Source organism: Trachymyrmex cornetzi, unplaced genomic scaffold, assembly GCF_001594075.2.
Source record: "Trachymyrmex cornetzi isolate Tcor2-1 unplaced genomic scaffold, Tcor1.1 scaffold61, whole genome shotgun sequence".
In the NCBI taxonomy this organism is placed as follows: Eukaryota; Metazoa; Arthropoda; class Insecta; order Hymenoptera; family Formicidae; genus Trachymyrmex; species Trachymyrmex cornetzi.
This window is the reverse complement of record NW_017299926.1, coordinates 1,596,394-1,620,842: the sequence shown is the minus strand read 5'-3', so window position 1 is coordinate 1,620,842 and position 24,449 is coordinate 1,596,394. Positions and strand designations below refer to the sequence as shown.

General features: G+C 30.7%; 1 protein-coding gene across 5 annotated transcripts in view; it reads right to left on the bottom strand.

The window, feature by feature from the left end:
• Positions 1-966: 966 nt before the first annotated feature.
• The window catches only part of unc-13-4A (BAI1 associated protein 3), an 85,204-nt gene continuing 61,721 nt past the window's right edge, over positions 967-24,449 (bottom strand). The window contains exons 4-28 of one of the 5 annotated variants that reach the window (XR_001940390.1): positions 22,775-22,946; positions 20,344-20,511; positions 20,148-20,214; positions 19,551-19,740; positions 17,276-17,422; positions 17,108-17,152; positions 15,629-15,785; positions 15,089-15,292; positions 14,282-14,440; positions 14,000-14,169; positions 13,719-13,826; positions 13,305-13,454; positions 12,960-13,011; positions 12,225-12,266; positions 7,665-7,810; positions 7,063-7,279; positions 6,877-6,951; positions 6,427-6,540; positions 5,538-5,753; positions 3,935-4,150; positions 3,536-3,730; positions 2,924-3,168; positions 2,477-2,685; positions 1,305-2,074; positions 967-1,225 (exon numbers count right to left, since the gene is read on the bottom strand). Coding sequence is in view for 4 of the 5 variants with exons in the window: in XM_018516220.1 (XP_018371722.1) it covers positions 1,980-2,074; positions 2,477-2,685; positions 2,924-3,168; positions 3,536-3,730; positions 3,935-4,150; positions 5,538-5,753; positions 6,427-6,540; positions 6,877-6,951; positions 7,063-7,279; positions 7,665-7,810; positions 12,225-12,266; positions 12,960-13,011; positions 13,305-13,454; positions 13,719-13,826; positions 14,000-14,169; positions 14,282-14,440; positions 15,089-15,292; positions 15,629-15,785; positions 17,108-17,152; positions 17,276-17,422; positions 19,551-19,740; positions 20,148-20,214; positions 20,344-20,511; positions 22,775-22,946 (3,559 nt within the window). In the remaining variant the exon portion in view is untranslated. Of the gene's footprint in view, positions 2,075-2,476; positions 2,686-2,923; positions 3,169-3,535; positions 3,731-3,934; positions 4,151-5,537; positions 5,754-6,426; positions 6,541-6,876; positions 6,952-7,062; positions 7,280-7,664; positions 7,811-12,224; positions 12,267-12,959; positions 13,012-13,304; positions 13,455-13,718; positions 13,827-13,999; positions 14,170-14,281; positions 14,441-15,088; positions 15,293-15,628; positions 15,786-17,107; positions 17,153-17,275; positions 17,423-19,550; positions 19,741-20,147; positions 20,215-20,343; positions 20,512-22,774; positions 22,947-24,449 lie in introns of all 5 variants that reach the window. The other 4 variants (XM_018516220.1, XM_018516221.1, XM_018516222.1 and 1 more) reach the window with 4 other exon arrangements.

Genomic DNA, 24,449 nt, shown 5'->3' with positions numbered 1-24,449 from the left:
TGTCTGCATTCCAATTTCTTTATATTAATAATTATATTATATAACGACGAACATAAAACGAAATGGGACTACTTTCATATTGACGTATTATTTGCTCACGTATTTTAAATTAGTTATGTAAATTACTAGAACAAAAACAAATATTATTAAATTTTCTTTACATATATTTAATAAAGTGAGTATACTATCCTTATCACAATCTGCTATTTCGCTCTCCAAAAAATTAAAAGATTTATGGAGCAAGTTAAAAAAGATTGCATTTTGAAAAATTAATACTAATTTTGTTTTTAATTTCATGGTCAATTTTTTATTCGATTATGAGTGTTTTAACATATGCTTTAAACGTTAATCACAAAGAATTCATCAACGTCGCATCGGAAAGTTAGAAAAGCTACATAGAATCGCATGTTCTGTACTAGCAAAATAAATTCAATAGAAAAATCTAGTACTGAGAGCGATGCACACAGAGAACGCTTTTCAAGCGAAACATACATTCAATTTAATAATAGTTATGTTTGAAAGTGAAATTTGTATCTCTGATACATTCTCAAATTTTGTTTTTTCTTCCGATGCTGAAGGAATCACAGAGTAAAACATTCTGACAGAAGCGTCTCTGTTTTTGTCGCGTAAGCGGATCAGCGAGAAAAGCTGTTGATAATTTAGTTATTAGAAAGATTAGATGCTGAAAAGATAGAAAGAGACTTTAGCCAATGAAGAGTAAGAAAAATATCATATATCAACCTTTGCGGCTTGATTCACGCCGTCGAAGCGACGCTGAAGCGGCGCGGCTGCTCTTCGGGGAGGAAAAAATCTTATTCGGATTATTAGAAATGTATTAGAATAATTTGATCTTAATTTAGAGTTAACAAATATGTAGTTAAAAAGAATTTTAAAAAAGTATTAATTAATACTCGACGTATTTTTGATTTTATACACTCATTTTGACAATATATTTTATTTCCGTTCAACAATTATTAATGTAATATTTCATTATCTATATAAGTTAATCATTAATATATATCATTATTCGTTGTGCTTTGCCTTGTCCGCAGAGAAGAGAAATTTGTACAACTTAAGCGTTTTGTATAATTTTTATAAGAAATAGTAATTTTAGAGGATAATAAAGAAACTTGCATTTTCCTCCCAATTTTGTCGTGAATCAATTCTGCGCAATCGAGGCGGAAGTTTCCATGAACAGCCTCGATGACTTCCTCTCTTATGGAAGCTGTGAAAATAATTCGATTTAAAGAAAGTCATCATGTGTCGTTATATTATTTATGTTCTTATCATGGAAATCCCGATACCTATCTGTCCACAGTTGATACTCGACAGACGAAAACCAGATCACGCGACCGCGAGAAAGTTTTTTTTAGTTTACTCAAAAACATGAACACTCGTGTTTTTCTTAGGAAAATCCTTAAACTCTCGGAAGCGCGCGCGAGATATTTAAATATCTGGACCTTCCTGTATAAAAAATGTAGAATAAAGAACTTTTATGGTCGCTCCGGTGTCGCTTCGAGCTTGACGAGACGGCATTTAAACATTTATCCTTAGCTACGACGTGTTTTACTGTTTCCTGCATCTGCTGCGTCGTTCTGCTCTACACATCTCTTCTTCGACACAAAAATAGTTCTGATATATTTCTCTCGAGCCTCTTTCATCGCGCCTTTCCTTTTTTTCTCTGTTTTCTCTTTTTTTTGTTCCAACACCGATTATATTCAACACGATTTACACCGAAATAGATCTGACGAATCTTTGGAATGAAGGCTGGTAGAAAGATAGGCAGAAAGGTAGAGTGCGTGAAAGAGAGAAAAAGAGAAAGTGAGAATCGACGACATATCGCAGGGATGGACTTTCTCCTCTTCCTTTTTCTCCTCGATTTTCTTCATTGACTCTTAAGATTAGTGTACAAGTCTTGATAGCAATTGTAATACAATCACCATGGTTTTCTTCTTCTCTATCTTCAGTGCTTAAAGCGCTTATGTCGTGGCGAATCGTTGTTTCTGCTTTTTCACAAAGTCAAGGGCCATTTTGTCACCGACTCGAGTTTCCAGTATTTGGAGGATTGGATGATCTAGAACAAAAGGCACATATTTAATTTGCAAGCAAAAAGAGGATCAAGAAGTAGGAATATAAGATAAAGATTACTTATATAAAGATGAAATTTGTAATATTATAGTATTAAATACATATTATTTAATTTCTTATGTAAAAAATACTTTTAAATATAATATCTTAAAACAAGATAAAAATTTGTGATTTATAATATTCCTTATTTATATAATTCTCCTTATATCATAAATTCATGTAATCTCATAACTACAGATATTTCAAAATAGTTTTAGGTTCCTGGATTTATAAACTTAATAATGTGTGTGTGAGTTTATTTTGAAATCTTAAATAGACTTTAGAAATTTAAATTAAGAAACAGATTTTGTAAATTCTATTATTTACGAAGTTTGATTAATTCACTCACGTCGATTTTTTTGGTGCATAAGCGGTAATTCCTGATGCTTGAGGCCGTGGAAATTGTCTATGCTGGTGTTTGTGTCGGCGACGCCAGGAATGGTACTGAGTCCTAGGAAAGCTTCGCCTGCGAAATCATTTGCCGTGAGAACGTCATGATCCATTACCGTAAAAAGGACCATCGCGTTGGGGTCACGACATTGCTCCACACTCACCGAACTGGAAGAAAGTAACGCATATATCATTCATTCAAAGTAAAAATGTTTTTTCGATTGTTTAACGTTTAAATCCAAATAATATCTTATAATATAAATCTGGCAGAAATATATCACAAGATATCATTACATGATATAAAGTCAATATTAAGTTAAGTAATAAATTTTTTTAATTTCACTTTTGATGTGTGAATATTATTTCGTTTTATAGAATTAAATAACATGACATATAATAAACTTACAATTCAAAACACTCATCAAACATGGGATTTAGAGTTTTCTTTTTGACGTTAGTTTGCTGCTCGGCGCAATGCTCGAACATTCGTCGCGGTAATAATTCAATTATTACGAAAGGATCGCTGAATCCATTTGGGTCTAATGGTATAACATCTCTGGCATTTATCACCTCGAGGCAAAGAGAATCATGATTTAAATAAGCTCGTATTGTTAGAACTCCATATTCGTAACTGGTTGTGTTAAGTTGGTCCTAAAAATTAATATATAAATGTATATAATATTATATATTATATATAATATATAATATAATATATTATATTATTACTATCATAATATTATAATTAATTATATACAAAGACACATTCAGCAATTAAATGTTATACTAAACATTATATAAATTTTACTACAATACAAAACATTTTTATACAATATTTCTTGCTATGCAACACATTTATACAACAAAAAATAAAAAAAAATATTTTTAAGAATAAGAATATTTTTAAACATATTTGTACAAGATATTGTTATTTGTATTTGTTTAATAGGACAATTTAAAATGAAAAATAACAATAATATTTATAAAATAAAAAAAAATTTGGATATCGCATATTACATACCAGAAGACGTTGTTGATAATAACGATCAATCAAGAAAGTTGTGTCCATTTTATGATACTGGAGACGTTCTTCTGCGTTCATGAAACTCTGACGACGCAATATTTCTAGAGGCAAGCCTTTATCGTCAGCGTTGAAAAATCTCACTAATAAATCAAGTGCTTCGTGTAATCTCTCGTAAAACATCACTGGTTTATCCTGCAAGTAATAATTTTTTTGTTATTCTGTCGTTCGTCGTATAATTTAAATTATTTATAAATATATAAATTTACATGTGCTCCAATATATTAAATCAATTTACAAATATCGTCGAAATAATTTTATTATGTAATATGAAGAATAATCATTTTATGATCAGAGAGAAGATCAATATTCATACAATTATGACAAGGGAGCAATTACCTCGGCATTTCCATCCATTTGACTGCCTAATTCACTAAGGACTACCTCCCAAATGTCTTGCAGAACGCGATTGAAATTTGCGACTAGCAGAGCCGAGTTAAGTGTTACCAGATGAACATCTAGATATTCCACGAGTGGTGCAATCGCTTCTGTAGTTGGTAAACTGTCAGGAGACCAAGCCAAGTGAAACATCGCTTTTTTCAGAGGTGGTCTCATCTATATAAAACAGATAGAACAAACAAATGTAGCTTTTTTCATTAAGATAAACTCATTTTTGCCATGTTTAATATAGGGTAGGTAGTCCAACAGTGAACCAGTAGTACACTATGAACCATTGCGATATTTCGTAAATGCGACGTTATCAGATTGTGCTGCTATCATGCAGCGACTCGCATTTGAACCCCTCCTTGGCTCCCCAGTCGACTGGCAGATCGCGCCAAGGAATGCCATGTAATGTCACATTTTAAGAATTTTAGGTTGCAAAGTAAATTTTTTTCATAAGTTTTACGTATTTTTTATATTTTTATTGTTATACCTATCATTTTTTTCATTGTGCAATAGTTTTGCGTGCACATTTGGCTTTATTATTTTGTAAGCAACTTTTTCTGTTACATTATTTTATCACATTATTTAGGAGATTATCGTGGAAAAGATTAGGTGGTCTCTACAATGAATCATTTTGACGTAGTGAACAATGAACCATGGTATATTGTAGACCACATAACCTTTTTTATGATAACCTTCAAAATAATAATCCATTGTAATAATTATTTAGAATACGGCCCCTTCCCTCACCTAAAATCTCAATAAAAATATACTCATTTGACGCATTTTCACTCAAAACGAAAGAAAAACGCGGTGGTCGGCCTTGTGAATCCTCACCACCTTATAATTATCTATTTTAAAAATAAATATTTTAAAATATAGCAAAACTAAAATAATCCCAACAATTCGCAGTATAAAACATGTAGTTCAGTATTAAAAATAGCATGGTTCATTGTGTAACACCCCTTATACACAAAGAACTATTTCCCGTTTTTTACATTAATCGAAATTGCGACTAAACTTCAGGGATAACTTAAAAATTTTTATTTACGGTATGTAGTCAACTAAATTCATAAACTGTATGCAAAAATTCAGACCTTCAATTCAATAATTAAGAGAAATACCTCTGAAATTTACATGGTTCATTGTTGGACCACTTACCCTACTACAATATGACTAATTTGACTAGGATAAAAAGTATTGTATGTATAGTTAGCATTTTTTTTTTAGTAAGCGTTTGTTAATATAGTCTCCGATAGTTACAGTAATATTATTACGACATGTAATTATATTTGTAAACTAATAAAAGCGCCAATGGTGTTTTAAAACTGGGATGTAAATTACTCTGTGTGCAATGACTTGGTGACCTTTTAAAAGAGCAGTGAGATATTCATCTAGAGATTGCGATAATAAAGAAATTATGCATAGAATACATATTACGTGATTGTAATTTATAAAACGAGGATTAAGTTGCATTAGTTAAGAAATCCAATTTAAAACTTAAGCAAACAATTTTGATTTCTTTTTTCTTTTATCTCAACATTTAATCTCAAAATACCTTTGCTCCAATTCTCGAAACTATTTGATTTATAAAAAGTAACATTTGTCCAGGGGTTTGCTCCAGCGGTGTTATCATAGTGTTTCGCCACTGCATTCGAACGGATTCGCCTGCTTGATTCTCCAAAGCAGTTAGAATCTGTTCCACGCGAAGTTCCTCGCCCAGATCCAATAACCATCTTCTCACGTACTCGAGACCATTAATAGCAACGCACATCTGAAAATAGCATAAATTATTAATTAATTGTCGAGCGTCAAATTAATAATTATCATATTGCCCTTCAGCATATTTCATTGCTCGATGCAAAAGGGCATTTGTACCGTTCTATAAATTTTGTAGTATTCTCAAAGATGGAAGGAAAGTATTTAAATACTACGATAAACTTATAGAGCTTATAAATTTAATAATATATCGTATATTTCTTAAAACGTGTACCTATATTAATAAAATGTATATAATATTCGAAAATTTATGAATTGGATTACTATTATGATATAACATTTTAAAATATGTTTTAATTAAATGTTTATTCGTAATAGCTTTGATTACTTCCTTGTTTATAATATTCTCACATATATATCTTATTATGCATTGAGATATTTATAATGTCAAGCGCTGAAAACTTACCTTTTTTTACACATACGCATAATTGCTTCATATGTATAAAAGTTAGTGATATTTTCGATCCATATTTATATATTAGCCTCTAAGCTCCGATATGCTTTTTACATTAATCATTGCGTTAATAGAATTTGCGCTGCATTTCGCGTCATGCTCCGCTTGTCGTGCAAAGTTGTAATCGCATCTAATATTCTCATAGTTTAGTGAAACTACTTTGCGAAGCAGGAAGTGTACTACTGTTTGTATACTAAAGCGAAGCAATCTCTACCTGAGCGATTACCTCATCTGTGGTCTTATATGGTGTATGTTCTTCATAATATCCGCTATCCGCCAGTTTCTGATGTGTTATCTCTGCATAGTAAGCCGCGGAGCTGCATATTGCCTACAGCAAATAGTGTTGACGTCACAATATTATTGCGATGACATCAATGTATTTAAAAAAAATAATTATAGGCTGTATTTTTTAATTATTACGTTTTCATGTTAAGAGCATCGTCGAATGTAAAAATCATCGATTAACATAAATATATTTTTACAATAAGAAATTATTGTGGATAAAAATTTCAATGTTTTAAATCATGGACGTGGAATCACAAATTCTACATCGATAATTTAAATTTAAAGCATTGAAAGTTTAATCTACAATAATTTTTTATTAGAGGTATAAGCGATTTTAAATATTAAAATTATTAAAAAAATAATTGTGATATATACTTACATCGATGACTTTCAACACGAAGTTATAAGATCCAACTAGATCCGGCCACGCTAGTTTCTTCCAGAATTCTTTAATCTATGACCAGAAAAAATATATAATTATTGATAGTTTTCTTATAACAAAATTGTGACTATTGCAGTATCGCGATGGGCACATAAATCAGAAAAAATAAAAAAACTTGAGTACTTGATAAAAACACGCAGTGGCGTCGATTGCTGATGTGCAGTGTTTGACGAAATATTCCCCGGTGCAGATTCGATCGAGTTCCGCAGCTCTTCGTACTCTTTGAATTGCTTTGAGTTTCGCCAGATCTAGCCATTTGTCGATTGCTGGTCTAAACCACTCGTAATACTTGCAGATCGCCAAAGTTTTATGGTCCGATTGTGGTAAATTCTCTTTCATACTAAAACAAATTTTGTGTTCAACCACAATATTGCATGATATATTTATCCATTTCCCTTAATGTAAAATAAATATGAAAAATAACCTTTCAGTAATATAAAATAAATATGAAATAAATATGAAAAGTAATCTTTCAGTTATATCAAAATATATAAGTTAAAAGATATTATATATATATATATATTTGTACACATATATATTTAATTTTAATACTTTTGTGACATAAATATTATATCCAAAATAGTTCAGACTATATTCGTGTTAATGTTAAAAAGGTAAGACAACTATAAGCCATAAAATTTATTTTTCAGTACTTATATTTTAAATATCTATTTTAAAAGATGATTTTATTGATATAAAAATTAGCAAGTATAATAGACATTTACTTTACAAAATCTTGGAGAGCCAAGTAAAGTTCGAATATCGGTGTTCCTATCTCAGCACCGGGTGGCAGAACATACTCTTCGTCTCGGTTTTGACCATGTAACTGCAAACAGGCGGTGGTGACCCTTGCACCAAGCTCGTTGTGCATCTGTGAAAGTCATTGTTTTAATTACACACGATCTATTCGCTCGTGTAGCCACAGACGCGCAAGCACAGTGATAATATTACTTTTAATTACTTCGTTTAAGCTATTATACTATTGTACAATGCTATTGTACTTTGAAGCTTAATATCTTTGAAGCATTGTGTCAAAATTCGCCAACATTTTTTAAATCTCAATTAATTAAGTAGCTATTACAAACTTTTTTCACTAAGAAAGTGGAATAAAGCCCTGTCAACGAGAAAGTTTGGTACATGCCTTCTTTGTGAAATATATGTGTACATTAATTGTTCGCAAAGTAATTCATACACGATCCAACATTTTGTATAAATGTTAGTTACAAAGCAATACAATATAGAATACAGTATTTTTACTTTTTATTCGAAATATTTTGTTGTAAGTTTATTTTTGTATTAATACATATTTCATATTTTTATATGTGTATAATTATATTTAACAAGCAATGTGTGTGGATTGTAACTTGTTTCTACAGATTATATCCATATTCTAATAATATTTGACATTCTTTATACCTTTTAAATATTATATACAATTGAATAATTCACAAAAATGAGAAATTACGATGTCTGTAGATCGTATAATAACCTTTTTTTTATCGAAAAATATTTAACGTGTAATCCATATAAAATGCGTCTAAAATTGAATTTTGTTGAGGTCGATTTTACGCGCTACTACGTATCGTATACTTCATACGATGCAACAATTTGTTGGATTATATATGCATCGTTTAAACATTGCAAGCCCTAGTGAATTTGCATATTCGGCGAAATTTGTATGTAAAGCTATTAAAATTCAATTTCGCGTGTTTGTAGCAAATTATCGTGTTGCACGCTGGCGTGCGATCCTCTGTGACTTTGCTTAAAAGAGATCTCGATTCTCGAGAGAGGTGCCGGATGTCAGTCTCGGCGATGTAGTTAACAGGGATATAACGGGAATTGTGCTTGTACAACACAGCAGATGGTCAGCATTACAAAACTTTTTAAGCATCTTTATGTAAACTGTTTAGAGAACTCGCTTAAAATATACATATATATGCATTATGTGTGTTCTGAAAGTTTTAAGTACTCCCTCTAGCCCTGCGATATATTCGTACAGAATTTACTTGGAAATAAATGTATATACAAGCGGAAAAGAATGACCTTACTAAATTCGTAAAAGTTTACGATTAATTAAATTTGTTTTAATCCAAGGTAATTGAATTCTTTTACGACATGAAAAAATGTGATCGGATCGATAACAAATTGGGACTCGAGCTATCTGTTCGAAATTTTTCGCGGTAGATCTGAACAACTGAACAAATTCAACACTAGTAATTGTAAAACTTTTGCTGAAGTTTTATGGCATCTACGGAAGAAATTTAATCAGAACTCGCGAGATGTCGGATGTCGAATTCGAGGATGCGCGAGAGCATTCCTGAAAGTGTAAAAAATGTAAATTACGCGTCTTTTGTATTTTTGTTTGTTCTGCAAAAAATAAACTTTTTTAAAAAGTATTTCCAAGTAACAATTACTCTATAATTCATAGAAAGTAGAAAAAATAACAACTATTCGAAATAATATATTTTTAACTTAAATTTAAGATTGTCCATACAAACATTAAAATTTGTTTTATCTCTTTACGTTTTTTCCATTTAAACAACTTTTTATAACAAATAATTTAAAAATTAAATTATCTCATTTATCAAAGTATAGCAAAATAATTTCTACATTTGATTATTTTAATTATATTAAATATTCTATTAAATATTTTAATATTTGACATACCTATATAACTATATTGCTAAATAATATTAACATATATGGTAACGTGAAACAATTTTAAATAATTTGACGTGTGGGTCACCGGTGATCCAAGACATTTTCATTTGGGCTTATTATATTTATCAAATAATATATATTTCATGATCAAAAAACAAAAACGTATCAATATTGCATCATATATCATATTGCATCATATAATTAATATCTTTATTTTTAGACCGTACATGTGAGAAACACAATCAATACTAGAAATTTAAAATGCTTATTATTTTAATATATTAAAACTGTTAATAAATTTATTGCGAAAAATATTACCTTGGCTGGGACTTGAACCCGGATCTCTTGTAAACCGTACGAGCGTCCTTAAATTTATTAACAGTTTTAATATATTAACATCTTTATAATATATGATGCTTGATGGTAGCATCAAAATTATTAAATTGCTTGTCAATTTAATTCGCGATTACTAGAGTAGTTTTAATTGCGTTTATTTAGTCCGGAAAAATAATTCGGCGCGCAGTTTGAAAAAGACTACAATATGGTATATATGCAAGTACATATATAGTGTATATTAGTAATTCAAGATTGAATTATTTAAAAAGCAACGAAGATCCAGCTTTGACCGTAATAGGCATTTTAAATTTCTAGTATTGATCATATAATTATGTATCTACGTATGAGATGAAAAATTATTTTGTAATTACGTTTCTTTTTAAAGCTAAAGTATTAAATGGCATAAACGGAAAGTTCTGCGTGGGTTATCGGTGATCCACGCAGTATAAAACATGTGTTAATATAATCAGTATTAAAAATGTAATTATTTTTTAAATAAAGAGTATTTAATCTTAAAAGGTACATTATTTCCTAGAAACGTATATATTTTTGCAATTTATTTTAATTCATTTATTTTTTGCTGAACGGTGAGCAAGTACAGATGTATTTGTCGAGGAGTGTATATTAAATAAAACATAAAAATATAGAATTAAAATATAGGAATCAGTTGATATATGATAACAAGTCTGATATAAAAAATTGAGGTATAAAAATATTTGAACACATATCACTATAAAGAATAGTATAATATTTTCAATAGTATAATATTAAAAAGTCTTTACTTCTAACAGTCTTGTCTTATTGTAAAAATTAAAAAAATTTACGTTTAAATACTTTTTAAATTTTGTCAAAATAATCTATATACAAATTTAAACGAATTTCGAAGAACTATTACAGTTGTAAAAAGTACTAACGTGCTTTCTGAAATGATACATTGTACATCGATTTCAGTTATTTTTGTAACTAGGCAGTTAAATGTAACGAGAACACCTGTATCGTGACTAAAAATAAGGACACAAGGGTAAATGAGTGGTGTATCATTTGCTAAATTGGCGAGCGCATGCAATCAGTACGCGTCAAGTGCAGCTGTGTTTCGCTAACGATTCGGATGGGCGCATGCAATATCCGATAGTTTTTACTCACGAGGACTACGCTATGTGAGGGTGTTGTGAAGAATATGCACTAACGGTGGGAAATAAAGAATTGACAAATGCCAAATAGCACAGTATAGTCGTTATAGTTTTTCTTTGATATAAAGAGAGCTTATAAAACTAACTTCATAAAAAAAAGACAAAAAATTCAATTACTGTATTGCAGATAATAAGATACTAAAATGCGCATTTTTTTCATCGGTATATTAAAATTGATGAAACAGATTTTTGTGAAGTAATATAAAAATATTAATATATTTTTATTATTTATACAGTAATAATTAAAATTGTTCTAGTTGGCACACTATTGCCTGCTTCGTGCATTTTGCGAGTATTCTTTTTGTATTTATGTGTGTAGAAGTTGAAAGTGTGTGCTCTCTTCGTGTTAAAAAATCATATATATGGAACTTTAAATATACTACTCGTTTAGATTGCTAATCAAAATATAGATTAATTTCCTCGAAACTAATGTATTAGGTGTTGAACTTAATTTCTGCCGTTTTTCGTCTCCAAAATTGATTTGTTTCGAAGGGAAGATGAATGAATATCTTAATCAAAGTAATTTCCTCCATTTTCTACTTTATTACTAATTAATAATACTTTATTAATAATACTTTGATTAAAGTATTTCCTTTCGAAACAAATCAATTTTGAAGACGAAAAACGGCAGGAATTAAATTCAACACCTAATATATATAACAGTATATACATACTATAAAATATATTCAGTAATTACTAAGTTAACAACGTCTATTTCTTTAACTGCATACTCATACAATCTTGTTTACATTTATTATTTATTTTGCACAAAATGCGCATATTATAAGCATTATACATATAATATAACTATACTATACGTAATTATTAATTTCGTAATACTTCTTGTCATTAATCATTGATTATTAATGTAATAATTAATTTACACATTGTTAATGGGTATGCAGATAAAAATGCGACGATTTCACAGTTTTACATTATATGCAGGAAATTTGAAGTAACAGAAAGAAAGAAAGAAAGAAAGAAAGAAAGAAAGAGTAAGAGAACAAGAGAGAGAATTATAGACAAGGGTAAAAAAGAGTTAATAGAAGAGAAAGAGAAAGAAAGTTTAATATTTTGTGGTGGCGATGAAAAAAGTACCTCGGAAGTGTTCTCCATGTGTGTCGCCACGTGTTCCGCCAGCTATGGACAAATATCTCGTGTACAGTAAAATCGCGCTGACCTGATGGACATTTATAATTCGTCGTCACGCTTTCTCCCAACCTGGCCCCTTCAGGTCACTGCGACTTGTTTATTTACAGCGTGTCCGATGCAACCTTACCATAATTATGATTATTTTAGAACTTACTTTTATTTGTTTTTAATCGCGCTTGTTATTTACAACATAACGTATATTTTAAACACCATCTATATCACCATAAAGCAATCAGCGTAAATTTGGGACACTCTATATATAAACAGTAATATGTATTGTCATTTCAATGCAAGGACGTCGACCGAATTTTCTAAGTAACTTGAAATTTTGTCGAATTAGATACAGTAGTTTAAAAAATTCAATTGAATTTTTCTTTGATACATTCTAATTAGTGTGGTTTTGTTTTTAAATTTAAGTGTGGCTTGGAAAAGAATAATCGAAGTAATCTTCTTTCCTGAGATCATTTTACTGTCGTAGGCACGATCGACGTCTCGAATAAAGCGTTTAAGCCAAACATAGCACACCCAGCTTGACGACACAGTGAATAAAAAATAATGATGTGTTATGTGACAGTGTGTCTTTGACGCAATTGTTGCAAAATCACAAGTAAAAAAATCTATTTATATAAATATCTTTGATGGTTTGTTCACGAGGAACATTTCAGTCATTTGCATTCTTACCAGCTTTTCTAATTGCTTGTAAACTGCTGAGAAATATGGCACACCATTCGTGCTGAAACATAAGATTAATATATCAATGATTAGACAATTTTCGTTATGTCAAGATAATAGTTTTTTAAGCTCTGCAATCTCTAAATTTGTGGAAAACCTTGTTAATTACAAAACATTGCCTAAAAAATATATATATATTGTCAAAGATATAAATTATAATAGACAAAATAACCAAGTGGTTTAGTACTTTTGTATTTAATGATAGAGAAAATTGTTCGCATTAATTATTTTTTTATTATATTTTTTATTTGCAATTTTATATTACCTTCTGAAGCAGATTTCACAGATATTTACCTTTCAAAGAGACTGTTGTAATATAAAAGCCCTTGTTCTAAATCGACTAATAATGCAGTCACTAAGTTCGTGAAATCTTGCAAAACTCTATCGATGTCCTGATCAGGTTCCTGGTCATGGCACATTGTTTGTTGTCTAGTATCCTCGTACCTGCAAAATTAAAATCAAGATTAAATAAAATTTCAAGTTTTATCTTTTTATAGCTTCATTATTATCATCTTGATACTACGCCATTATTTTAGTACAATTAATACAAACAAAAACATTAAATAAAAAAAATAAAATAAAAAATTATTTTATTTTACTTTAATATTTTTATTTATGCATTAATAATTTTATATACTAAAATAAAACTCGAAACTTATTATACATTATTTGGAAAGATATTGTTAGCTTATGACAAGGTATCTTTACCATTCAAGAGTTCCTTTTCTAAGAGCGGTAATGATCTCACCACGAATTTCCTTGTTGAAGGGGCAACAAGTTCGAAAAGCCTTCATATTTGAAAGAAGTCCCAGGCATCTGTAACAGTAATTATTAACATATAATTTTATACATCAATTATTATTAAGCTTAATAAAAACTATTTTTTATGTCCAGCTTTATATATAGATATATCTAATATGTCACAATTAACTTTTTAATGTTTGCAATTGTACGTTTTATTAATTTATTATAAAGATATATGGATTTACCTAAGCAGATAATCTAGCTTCGATATAGTCGGTCTATATAGGGGTGGATACAGTACCCGGTGCTGTCTAACTTTTTTCAAAGACACTTCCAGGAAATCGTTAAAGGAATCTGCCAGACACTGTTCTGCGTCGCGCGACAGAGTTTCAGTATGCCATCGATTGTCAAGTTCCTAAGATTGAGAAATAATCTAAGTTTATAATTGTTATTTAATAGTTTCGTTAATGTAATATTTGTTGTATATAAGATGACAAGATGCAAGTTGCTCCGGTGACTTAAGTTACCTGTAGGAGACGATGAAGCATTCGTGGATCGACGGCAGGTTGCCGGGAACTTGCCACCCACCTTATCAAGGCCTGCTGCAACTCGGTGACATCACCTTGCACCGCGTGTTGATGTAAGATAGTTAGTGCAGTTTGCGGCAATTCTCCAGTGAAGTCTTCCTGAAAACCGCGCAAGTTCATATGAAGACATAGCCTGATTAGTGATTTCTAGAGAGATAATAAATGTTTTAAAATACTTTATAATTTTTATGAACAAGTCAGAATTTAATTTAACATTGAAGAGAATATCGGAAAGAAATTTTGAAAATATTAAGAGAAAATGTATATTCACAAACTTATCCATTTATCTATCTTTCTCACTCGTTTTAGAAACTTTTCATAGTGGTTGTTTGAAATTTTATGATAATACGTATAAAATGCAACACATAATTTTGTATTATTAAGTGTTAAACTTAATTCTTGCCGTTTTTCGTCTCCAAATTTGATTTGTTTTGAAGGGAAATACCTTAATCAAAGTATTATTAATAACGTATTATTAATTAGTAATAAAGTAGAAAATGTAGGAAATTACTTTGATTAAGGTATTCACTCATCTTTCCTTCGAAACAAATCAATTTTAGAGACGAAAAACGGCAGGAATTAAGTTTAACACCTAATTTCTATAACACCTATATTCTATAAGTCTGAAAATATACGATATACTTTACTACGAGAAATTTACGTCGCTATCGTATTTAATATATGATGTAAACACGTCTTGCGTATTAGATCTAATATAAGTTTTGTTAGCTGGCTTTGTGTACGTACTCCTTGTTTGTTCATTTCATGATTGAGGAAAATTGTGTACAGTCTTTCCTGTTGCCTTAGCTCGCCCCAATTATCCTCCTCGGATGTTCCACGATCCTCTCTCGTCGACAGCCATAATTTCAGTCTGATTCTACCTTGGATATTACTCCTTTGAGTCCGCGCCTCAAGTTTGTACCATAGATCTACTCCAGTACTCGGAATATCCTGGAAAACAATATATTATTAAATATATATATTATTTTACCATTTTAATTTTAAAATGCTATTACATATCACAAAACACTAATTATAACTGATATAATGTTTAAAATATATGTATAACTCAGAACAAATTTTATAAAATTATTTAAAACAAATAAATGTCGGTACTATTAAGAAGATCTTTTCAAGATAATTAATCAGAAATCTAAAAATTTAATAATTTTCAGTCAGTTTCTAAATTAAAAGCTTCTTCAAATTATTGAACACACATAACACAACACACACATATAGAGTACTAAGCTAGTTCAATAATAAATCAATGATAAATTAAACAATCACCACTAGAGGGATGTTTACACAACCCAGGAAGTCATCCTGACTTCCGGATCTAGCACTTTGAGCGATTTGCTTGAAAAATCGCCCGAGCCCTTTGACGCCTCGTACTTCATTAAGTTTGATTACCGCGTCGAACACCGAGGACTCATCGTCGTGGTCCCTGAAATTATTGGTGCAAATCTCGCAAAGCTTAGTTTAATTTCAAAATTTTGGAAACTTCATGTTTTTACATAGAAATGTTTGATTACATTATTTCAAATAATTATTCTAAGTACAAAATTGATAACAATAACTCTCGAGAATGTCAAAAATAAAAAACAAATAGAGGGCTAATGAGAGTTTTTATCGCGGTAATTCGTGCGATAAAAAAATTTTTATTTCATATTACGATAAATCAGACGTTTCGGCTTCACTTCGAGCCATCCTCAGTATATCTGAATCATACAAAATAGAATAGTTCCTAATGGCTAAACGAGAGAGTGACCACTCATTCCATCCCCATCAATTCGTGACACAAGATTGTTTAGTAGCAACGATTAAAGATGAATTCTATGTATAAAGAATAAAAACGTTACTTCAATGTGTGAGATTTAAGAAATAAAAAATTGAATGACAAATAAAACAAGTAATCCACTCACCGCATAGCCATGTACAATTAGATAAAAATTATAACATTCCGCAAATTGTCCATAATTTAAAATTTGAGAAACGTGATGTCTAACGTAAGCATGACACACGAATTGACAATCAAATAAGTCAAACTGAAATAAACGCTCGAAAACAATAATGTCAATGCGAGAAAACGAGAATGTCCAATACGAACTTACATATTATCAAAAGCATAGAACAATAAGTCATAAAGCCGTACTTACAATAATTTCACATATGAATTATGTAACGAAGACAGACCAAGAATTCGACGGAACAACATTAATGTTAATTATTAAGAATGGAAATATACGCGTGGTGTAAAAATTCAGTATCAGATTGTAAATTTAAACCATTCTTTTGTAATTGTATATACAACATTTCCGCAATACGTCGTTTATATAAAAACCGTTCCCTGTCCACAATCTCAATATTGTCCTAATCAAATTCATGGTTACAATCTAATCTATGATCTGTGACGACCGAATGATTACTACTATTTCTTCGGATATCATTACGATGTTCCGTGATTCTCGTTTTTAAAGTCCTCTTTGTCTAACCGACATATGAAGCATCACAATCATTTTCTCGTTTAGCCATTAGGAACTATTCTATTTTGTATGGTTCAGATATATTGAGGATGGCTCGAAGTGAAGCCGAAACGTCAGACTTATCGTAATATGAAATAAAAATTTTTTTATCGCACGAATTATCGCGATAAAAAACTCTCATTAGCCCTCCATTTGTTTTTTAATTATTCTAAGCTTGTATAATTTTTAAGATAATATAATAGTAACATAATAGAAAATTATTACGCATGCAGTGCAGACTCACCATATGTCCAGATGAAGAATGTCTGTATTGATGTCATCAATGTCGCTGAAACAGGAATCGGAGTATGGTTATGTATGAGTACACGGATTTGCACTAGTTAGACTTAATAAAGGATCGCCATTGCGAGAGCCAATTACGAGGGGGTCAGGCCCCAAAGTTTTCGCTTACAAACGGAACTTCTCGTTCCAACGCGGACTCAACGTATGCGGCTTCACGGAGGTAGCTCGTATAAACTTCGCGGGTAGAGCACCGCTCAAGGACTCACGGTGTTCCCGCCTGCTGCTGTGCTCCTTGCGCTTAAATGAAAGCCTGAAACTGATTTTGAATGAACAGTTTAGTACCGTCGTTACTAATGCTTCGATAATTTCTAACATCCAACCATTTAATGATTCCTGATTACTAAACCTTGTTGTTTAATTTTTTCAGCAAACTTACCTCTTCCGTCTTTAGAAACGGAAGTACATAATCAATAGTGAAAAATAAAAAAAAAATAAAAATACTTAAATAAAATGAATAATAAAGTACAATCTTATTATAATCTAATATTTGCATCTTTAAAACTTAGGTATATCCTAAACACGGATTTACTTTTTTAATTCTTTCGAAAATGGCTGCGTTCAGTGGAACAGAACAGTTTTACGATTATCTGCTAAGATAGGACCATTTCTCTTTCTCTCTCTCTCTCTCTCTTTCTCTCTCTGTCTCTAGATCTAAAAGTATAATCCAATGGCGCAAAGAAAATTTTTAACAGTTGCAAAATAAACGAGAAATAAAAAAATTAATAAAAATACTTACACAAAATGAATAATAAAATATACTCTTATAATCTAATATTTGCATCTTTAAAACTTACATTCTAAACACGGATTTGCTTTTTCAATCCTTTTGAGAAAAGCGACGTTCAGTAGAACACAACAGTTTTACAATCATTTTATGACTGCTATGATAGGACCATTCCTCTATAGATCTAAAAGTATAATCCAATCAGCGCAAAGAAAACTTAATTTTAACAGTTGTAAAATAAACGTTCTGCTGAACGCAGCCAATAACTTCACATTTTTCATCTCTTTCAAATCTTTCTTTTCTTATAGAATATATTTCAAGCTATATTTAAATTATTACGTTTTATTTTATATTTGTCTTTTATTAGTTATGAAATACACGAATCCATTTTATTTGCAAATGTATATTGTAACACAATAATCTCGAAAGATAGATAGGATTTTGATACTAATTGGTAAATTATGTCGTTGCTGGGAATAGAGTCTTAAGTTTTCTCACAAAGCTTCCAAATCTTCAATGCCAATATGCAGCATGACATCCGCTCTCGCAGAATCCGGATGGAATTTCACGCGGTTAACGAAGAGCATACACGGCGTACGACACTTCCCGTAGACGTCGCGTGTCTCGTTGCAGCTAGTGATGCACTGTACGCTCTAAGCTCTCTTGCCGATGCATTAATCACTTTACTTATACCACCAGGTGGCGAACGGAACAATATATGAAGATACACAGCAAAATGGGCTTGCTCTCTCAATGCTCTTGCCCGTTCTCTATTCCGGAGAACGACTCGCTCGCTCGTTCACAGAACTTGCTGTATCCGGCGCGTCCATTGTACATCGCGTCGTATTGTCGCAAATGTCGTCGGAGTTAGCGTGTAGTAAATGCATATATTATTGTGGATTCGTAACATTTTAGATTGGCACGTGCTGATTTCTTAAGCCGTAATCTTCTATTATGCCAAAAATATAATCACGCAATACTTTCTCTTAGAAGATGGATAAAGAATTTAGAATATCGCGCGATACTATTAATTTGTGTATTTTGTTTATAAAGTCGTAAAGAATTATGGAACAATATTTGTCAATTTGTATATGAATACATTTCATTCTTTCCAAAAGTAATACCAGTTAGATATTACTTTTTGTGATATTAATTTTTTAAGAGTCACTTATCTTAAGTAGCACACCATCAATTTTTATCGTACCGCTGATAACGGTAGATAGGATGCAATTTTTGTGTTGAACAATAAATGACATTTTCACGAGAGAGTGCAATCGCATCATTAATATCAATCATGTTGTAATATCAATAATAGCTAATGTTTGTGTGCTGTCAGGATAGAAGATACTTTAAAAGGGGAAAGTTCAATTCTACGTCTACAATATGTTGACATATTTCCTACGAAATAAACAATAGAACTTCCATGAGCAGTAGTTTTATTTAGAATGGTTAACACAATATCTGTCAGATTAGACTAAAAGACTACTAGACATCCTAAACTAAACGTGATAAGATTTGCTCACATCATCTCGCATTTCTAATTATAATAATTGATTGCCAAACAGAAACTACAGAAATTATAATAATATTTTTACAAAACGTTTACGTATTTTCGTATTATTTGATATGAGAATATAATCATTTCTTCCTCTCAACTTACCTGTGATGCTTTCGAAGCTTCTCATGATGGGAGTTCTCGATGTCGACGCCATCGGAAAGGGCGCGAATTGCTTGCCTCGGGGATGCTGGGGGTGTATGCGGCGAATGCGCCGTTAAATTCGTTTGTGGACTCAATGGTGCACCTGGGTTGCCGGGCTGTATTCCCAGCATGCAGTAAGGATCGCTAAATCCTAAAGAACATGACAATACATTCTTTCAGTAAAAAGAGTATTGTGTATAGTTTGTATGTGATTTTTATTTTGTCTATTACATTCCGATAATTTCTGATAATATTTTAGTCAGAAAATTTCTTGCAAGTGTATGGTAGAAATCTTTTTGCAGTAACAAGAGCAAGAACGACGTTTACTGCAACTAAAATTTTTTCAAGATTAAATATTTTCATATAATTAAGTTTTAACTAAGTGAAAATTTTGTTAAAGTTTTAACTGCTCTTTAAGTTATTTGTGGAATACGGTTTAGTCATTTATTTGTAATCGGGAAACTTAATTTTATGGGATAGTGAGTACTTTTACTCGTTTGCAATTCAAAAGATAATCGCAACTCGGAATGGAACTAACAATGAATTGACTTAACTTACCATTGACGTCCTTTGCCTCGAGTCCATCAGCTTCGATCACCACCACGCTTAGCACAACAATAGGTGGCTGCAATAGTAAATAAGTTTATTTGATTTAGTTTTTATTGTGACACAAATAACGGTTTGATGACATATTTTTCGAAGAGAGAAGAATCGAGATATCGTATTTGAGAGGAAAGTTAATAAACGGATATACCTTTTCTTCCGAGGCAATATTGAGATATCGTCGGTGCTGATCCTGTGGGACTCCGAAGGCTTCTTGGGCGTATCGATAAAGATCTTCCTTGTAATGCGCGTATTGTCCTGTACTGGCGCCTACAGTGTTTGCAATCGTGTAAAGAACCTCTATGTATAATTGCTCCATCTAGAAAGTAAAATACCAATTTTTTAATAATATTCAGCATATAATAAGTTGCTTACGAATAATTGATATTTTCAGAAAAGTAATATGTTTAAATTTATATGTTTTTTTTAAATTCTTCTCAACCATTTTGCATAGAATAAAAAATAAATATTATTAAAATAACCATGTTATATATTTTATTTAAAAAATTGTTTTATTAAATACCTATTTGTTAACAATTAATGCCAATGTAAATACATCGTATTGAGTCAAATTATAATTAATTTTCAAAATAAAATATTTCTTATAATTTTTAATAATAGTACATTTATTATAATAAAGATTACAATCATATTGTTAAAATTTTTACTGCAGCGAAAAGTTATTTTATTGCACAATTATAATCATTAGAAGCAATTTAGTTTACGAAACTGTCAAATACAGTAATATTAAATAATATTAATGCTATAAATTCTTCTCTTAAAATATATGGGAAATTCTATTGCAAGATGATTAAGTTAAAGATTTCCTTTGTCTAGCTAAATGATCGTGTTTCTCTGTTCCTTTTTGTAGGAATTTAAAGCAATACGATATTCATTATACGAAGAAAAGTACAAACTCGTTTTATAGAAGATAGAATATAAATTCAAGAGGCGTCGAGCTCTCATAATTTAGCCGATATTATGCCGTTTAATTCGAACACGGAAACACATATATTATTACTATTTCATTAAAATAATAAAAAATGATCGAGTTTAAGAAAATATTAATAAATAAATTTGTATAAAAATTTTGGAAAATGTATTAGTTAGTAAACACCGTACTATTATATATAATCATTTTATATTATTGTTTGTATATTAACATTATTGTATAAATTTATATTTAGAGAGAGAAACAAAAGATAATTATGAATAATTTCGTAATGTCATTATGTAGCAAACTCTCTATTCCATGTCATTTTTCGATATTACAAGGAATATTCCTCTCTCGTTTCTTATTAACAAAGCGATGACCGGCTTTTCGTCAATTAATCTCTTACGTAACATCCATAACAACCTTTACGCTACAAAGATGGGGACAATGAATAAAGATTAAAAAGAGTCGGGAGCGGCAGGAATATTGTACCTAAGGAGATTGGAAGAGAAAGGTACGTTAAAATGATGAGCAGAGCTTGACATGAGAGTTTCGGTGAAAACTCACAAGCTTTCGTGAAAAAGCTATTTACTTAAAAGTGTTTTTCCACTTGGGTATTTATTTTACGAGAGTCAAGAGCTTGTGAGACGACAGTGCGAAAAATTGTGCGGTTATCTAGGGACCTACAGCGAGAAAAATACACATATTTCACCGAGAGAGATAGGAAATACATAAGATAGTTGTATCCGTATCTATCTATCACAAATCCGGAGACATATAAATGGAGCTGTACAAATTCACAAGGATCCATAGATCCATACATTTATAAATATGAACAATATTTAGAATTTATTAGAATTTATGTGTATCTTTTTGGAGCACGGCAAATATACGAGTGTTCCTGTAATTTTTAAACAACATATTTGTCAACGTGGAAAGAGTTTTATATTAACATTGCATTTAATATTACATTTCTATATAATATAAATTAATAATTGTATTTTTATCTGCAAATATATACGACTATATAATGTCGTTTGGCTAACGTATTTTCTATCAATTTTATTGGATAGGTAGTTAGGCGAATTAGTAATAATGAAGGAATTACAGAGAGAGCGAATTGAATTTAAAATCGTAGTTTCGAGATTTGCAATCGGAACATCGACTTGGAAATACGGACTTTATTCGTGCGTGCATTACAGTCGGTGACGTCGAAACGATGACGACGACGTACTCTCATTACAGGTTTTCTACCTGTTAGTTCGATCGACGAGCGAACGTGGTCGTCTGACCCAAACGACTCAACTGACTTTATCTACTTAGAATAATACTTCAAACGGAATGGACGTAACTACTCGTCCGCATGCAAAGCCCGTTGCAACCAGAATGACGCGTGTTAAATGTAACAACGTTAGGTCGCACGCGATATAGTCGTAGTGCGAAAATGTGGGAAATTTGCCGCACTTGTACTAACAACTGTAAAAACTTTGCCGGAGTTTATAAAATAATAAAAAGCAGGAAATAAAAAATCACCTAGTTCTTTGAAATTAGAACGAGAAAGTTTAAAAAGTAAAATAAAATTGTTACGATAAAACAAACAAAAATCATGCACGTGTTATATAGAAAATTAATGAAATTATAAAAATACCTCTTTTTTGCTAAGCCGATATGGTTGCGAAGTTAAATTTGAATCTCTGGACGGCGGTGGCGGTTCCTTCGCTCTTGCTTCCACTTCCTGAAGGACAACGAGTCTCCGATTCTCCTGTTTCCAGGATAATGCGGTGAAACTTTCAAAAAAGGATCCATCTGTTTCTTGAACACTGTAATCAACAGACAATTAAATTAAATATTAATATCAATAATTTATATTTTTGTATTGTGTTGTGATATAAAAACAGATTAGTTTTTTATAACAAATAGAGAAATTGTATAGTAAACACACCTAATTATATAACAAATATAATACTATGTAGTAAAAGTTCATATTAAAATTAATAACATATTTTCAAATTATTATCTATATTTAATATCTGTCACGAAATATGTTTATATTTAAACAAGCATTTCGATGATAGATAAATCCAAATATGCACGTTATATTAATAATAACAAATATTAGTAGATAAAGCAAACACATGCATGCGCATTTGCCGTACTTTTAAAAAACATGAGAATTTTTCTCTATAATAAGCGGATTCAGATATAATTTTATTCTTGATTTGTTATTTTATACGCTTATATAAAAATATTTTTAAATAGGACAGATAACTTTTTATAAATGATTATGACTGAACAATTGATTTACATTGCTTTTGTATCATTACATACGCATTTACGGTAGCTAAATGCATGTCTGCTTTGTCCTTATATTCTAATGCAAGCAAGTTTCGCAATATATCAATGCACATTGCGCAATTTGCATTTGTTAATAAAATCGTATTTCCGTACTTCATATAGTAGCTTATTAGTCCAGCGATTTTTTCACGTCGCGTGTACACCCAGTTTCGCAATCTCGCGAAACTATCGATCGCTATCGATGCTCTCTCTCTCTCTCTCTCCCCCTCTCTTTCTCTCCCCCCCTCTCTCCCCCTCCCCCCTTCCCTTTCTCTCCCTCTCTCCTTCTCCGTCCTCCCCCTCTCTCTCTTTCTTTCTCTTTTTTTCTTTGCGTTAAAATTTTATCATGATATGTGTGCATGTCAAATGCAAAATAATAACCAAGCTAATAAGTTTTTTGAATACTAAAGTTTCGTTTCGATATCTCATATTATATAATTATTCATCCAATGATTACATTTGATCATCTGATATTCGTAAATAATATTTATACTTTTTAATGCCTTGTCTAATTTATGATTTCCCATATATGCATATATAATTATATATAAAGAGTGAATTCGATTTAAAGTACTATAGCAAAAAAGTTCTCAAAAAATTAAATAAAAAAGTCAGTTGAAATTTTTTATTTGAAGTAATAGTTTCTGAAATATAACGATTTACATATAGCCAATTACGTTCAGATAGCACTTAGTGAGTGCGCTGTACGAAAAATTATAACTTATATATATATATATATATATATAAGTACTTATATAGTAGAGGAAGGTCATCGATACCGTCAATAATTAAGTTTTTCGTAAGTTATGCAAAAATGAGCATCTGACAAAATGGGCTCCAAAACTGACATAGTAGGCAATAATACCAACATTCCTATTTTACAAATAAACATATATCCTATTCTGTAAAGAAAACTAATTTATGAAACTATAAACATTTAAAATGACATAATATTATCAATAATACAGTCACTATTATTTTAATTACGC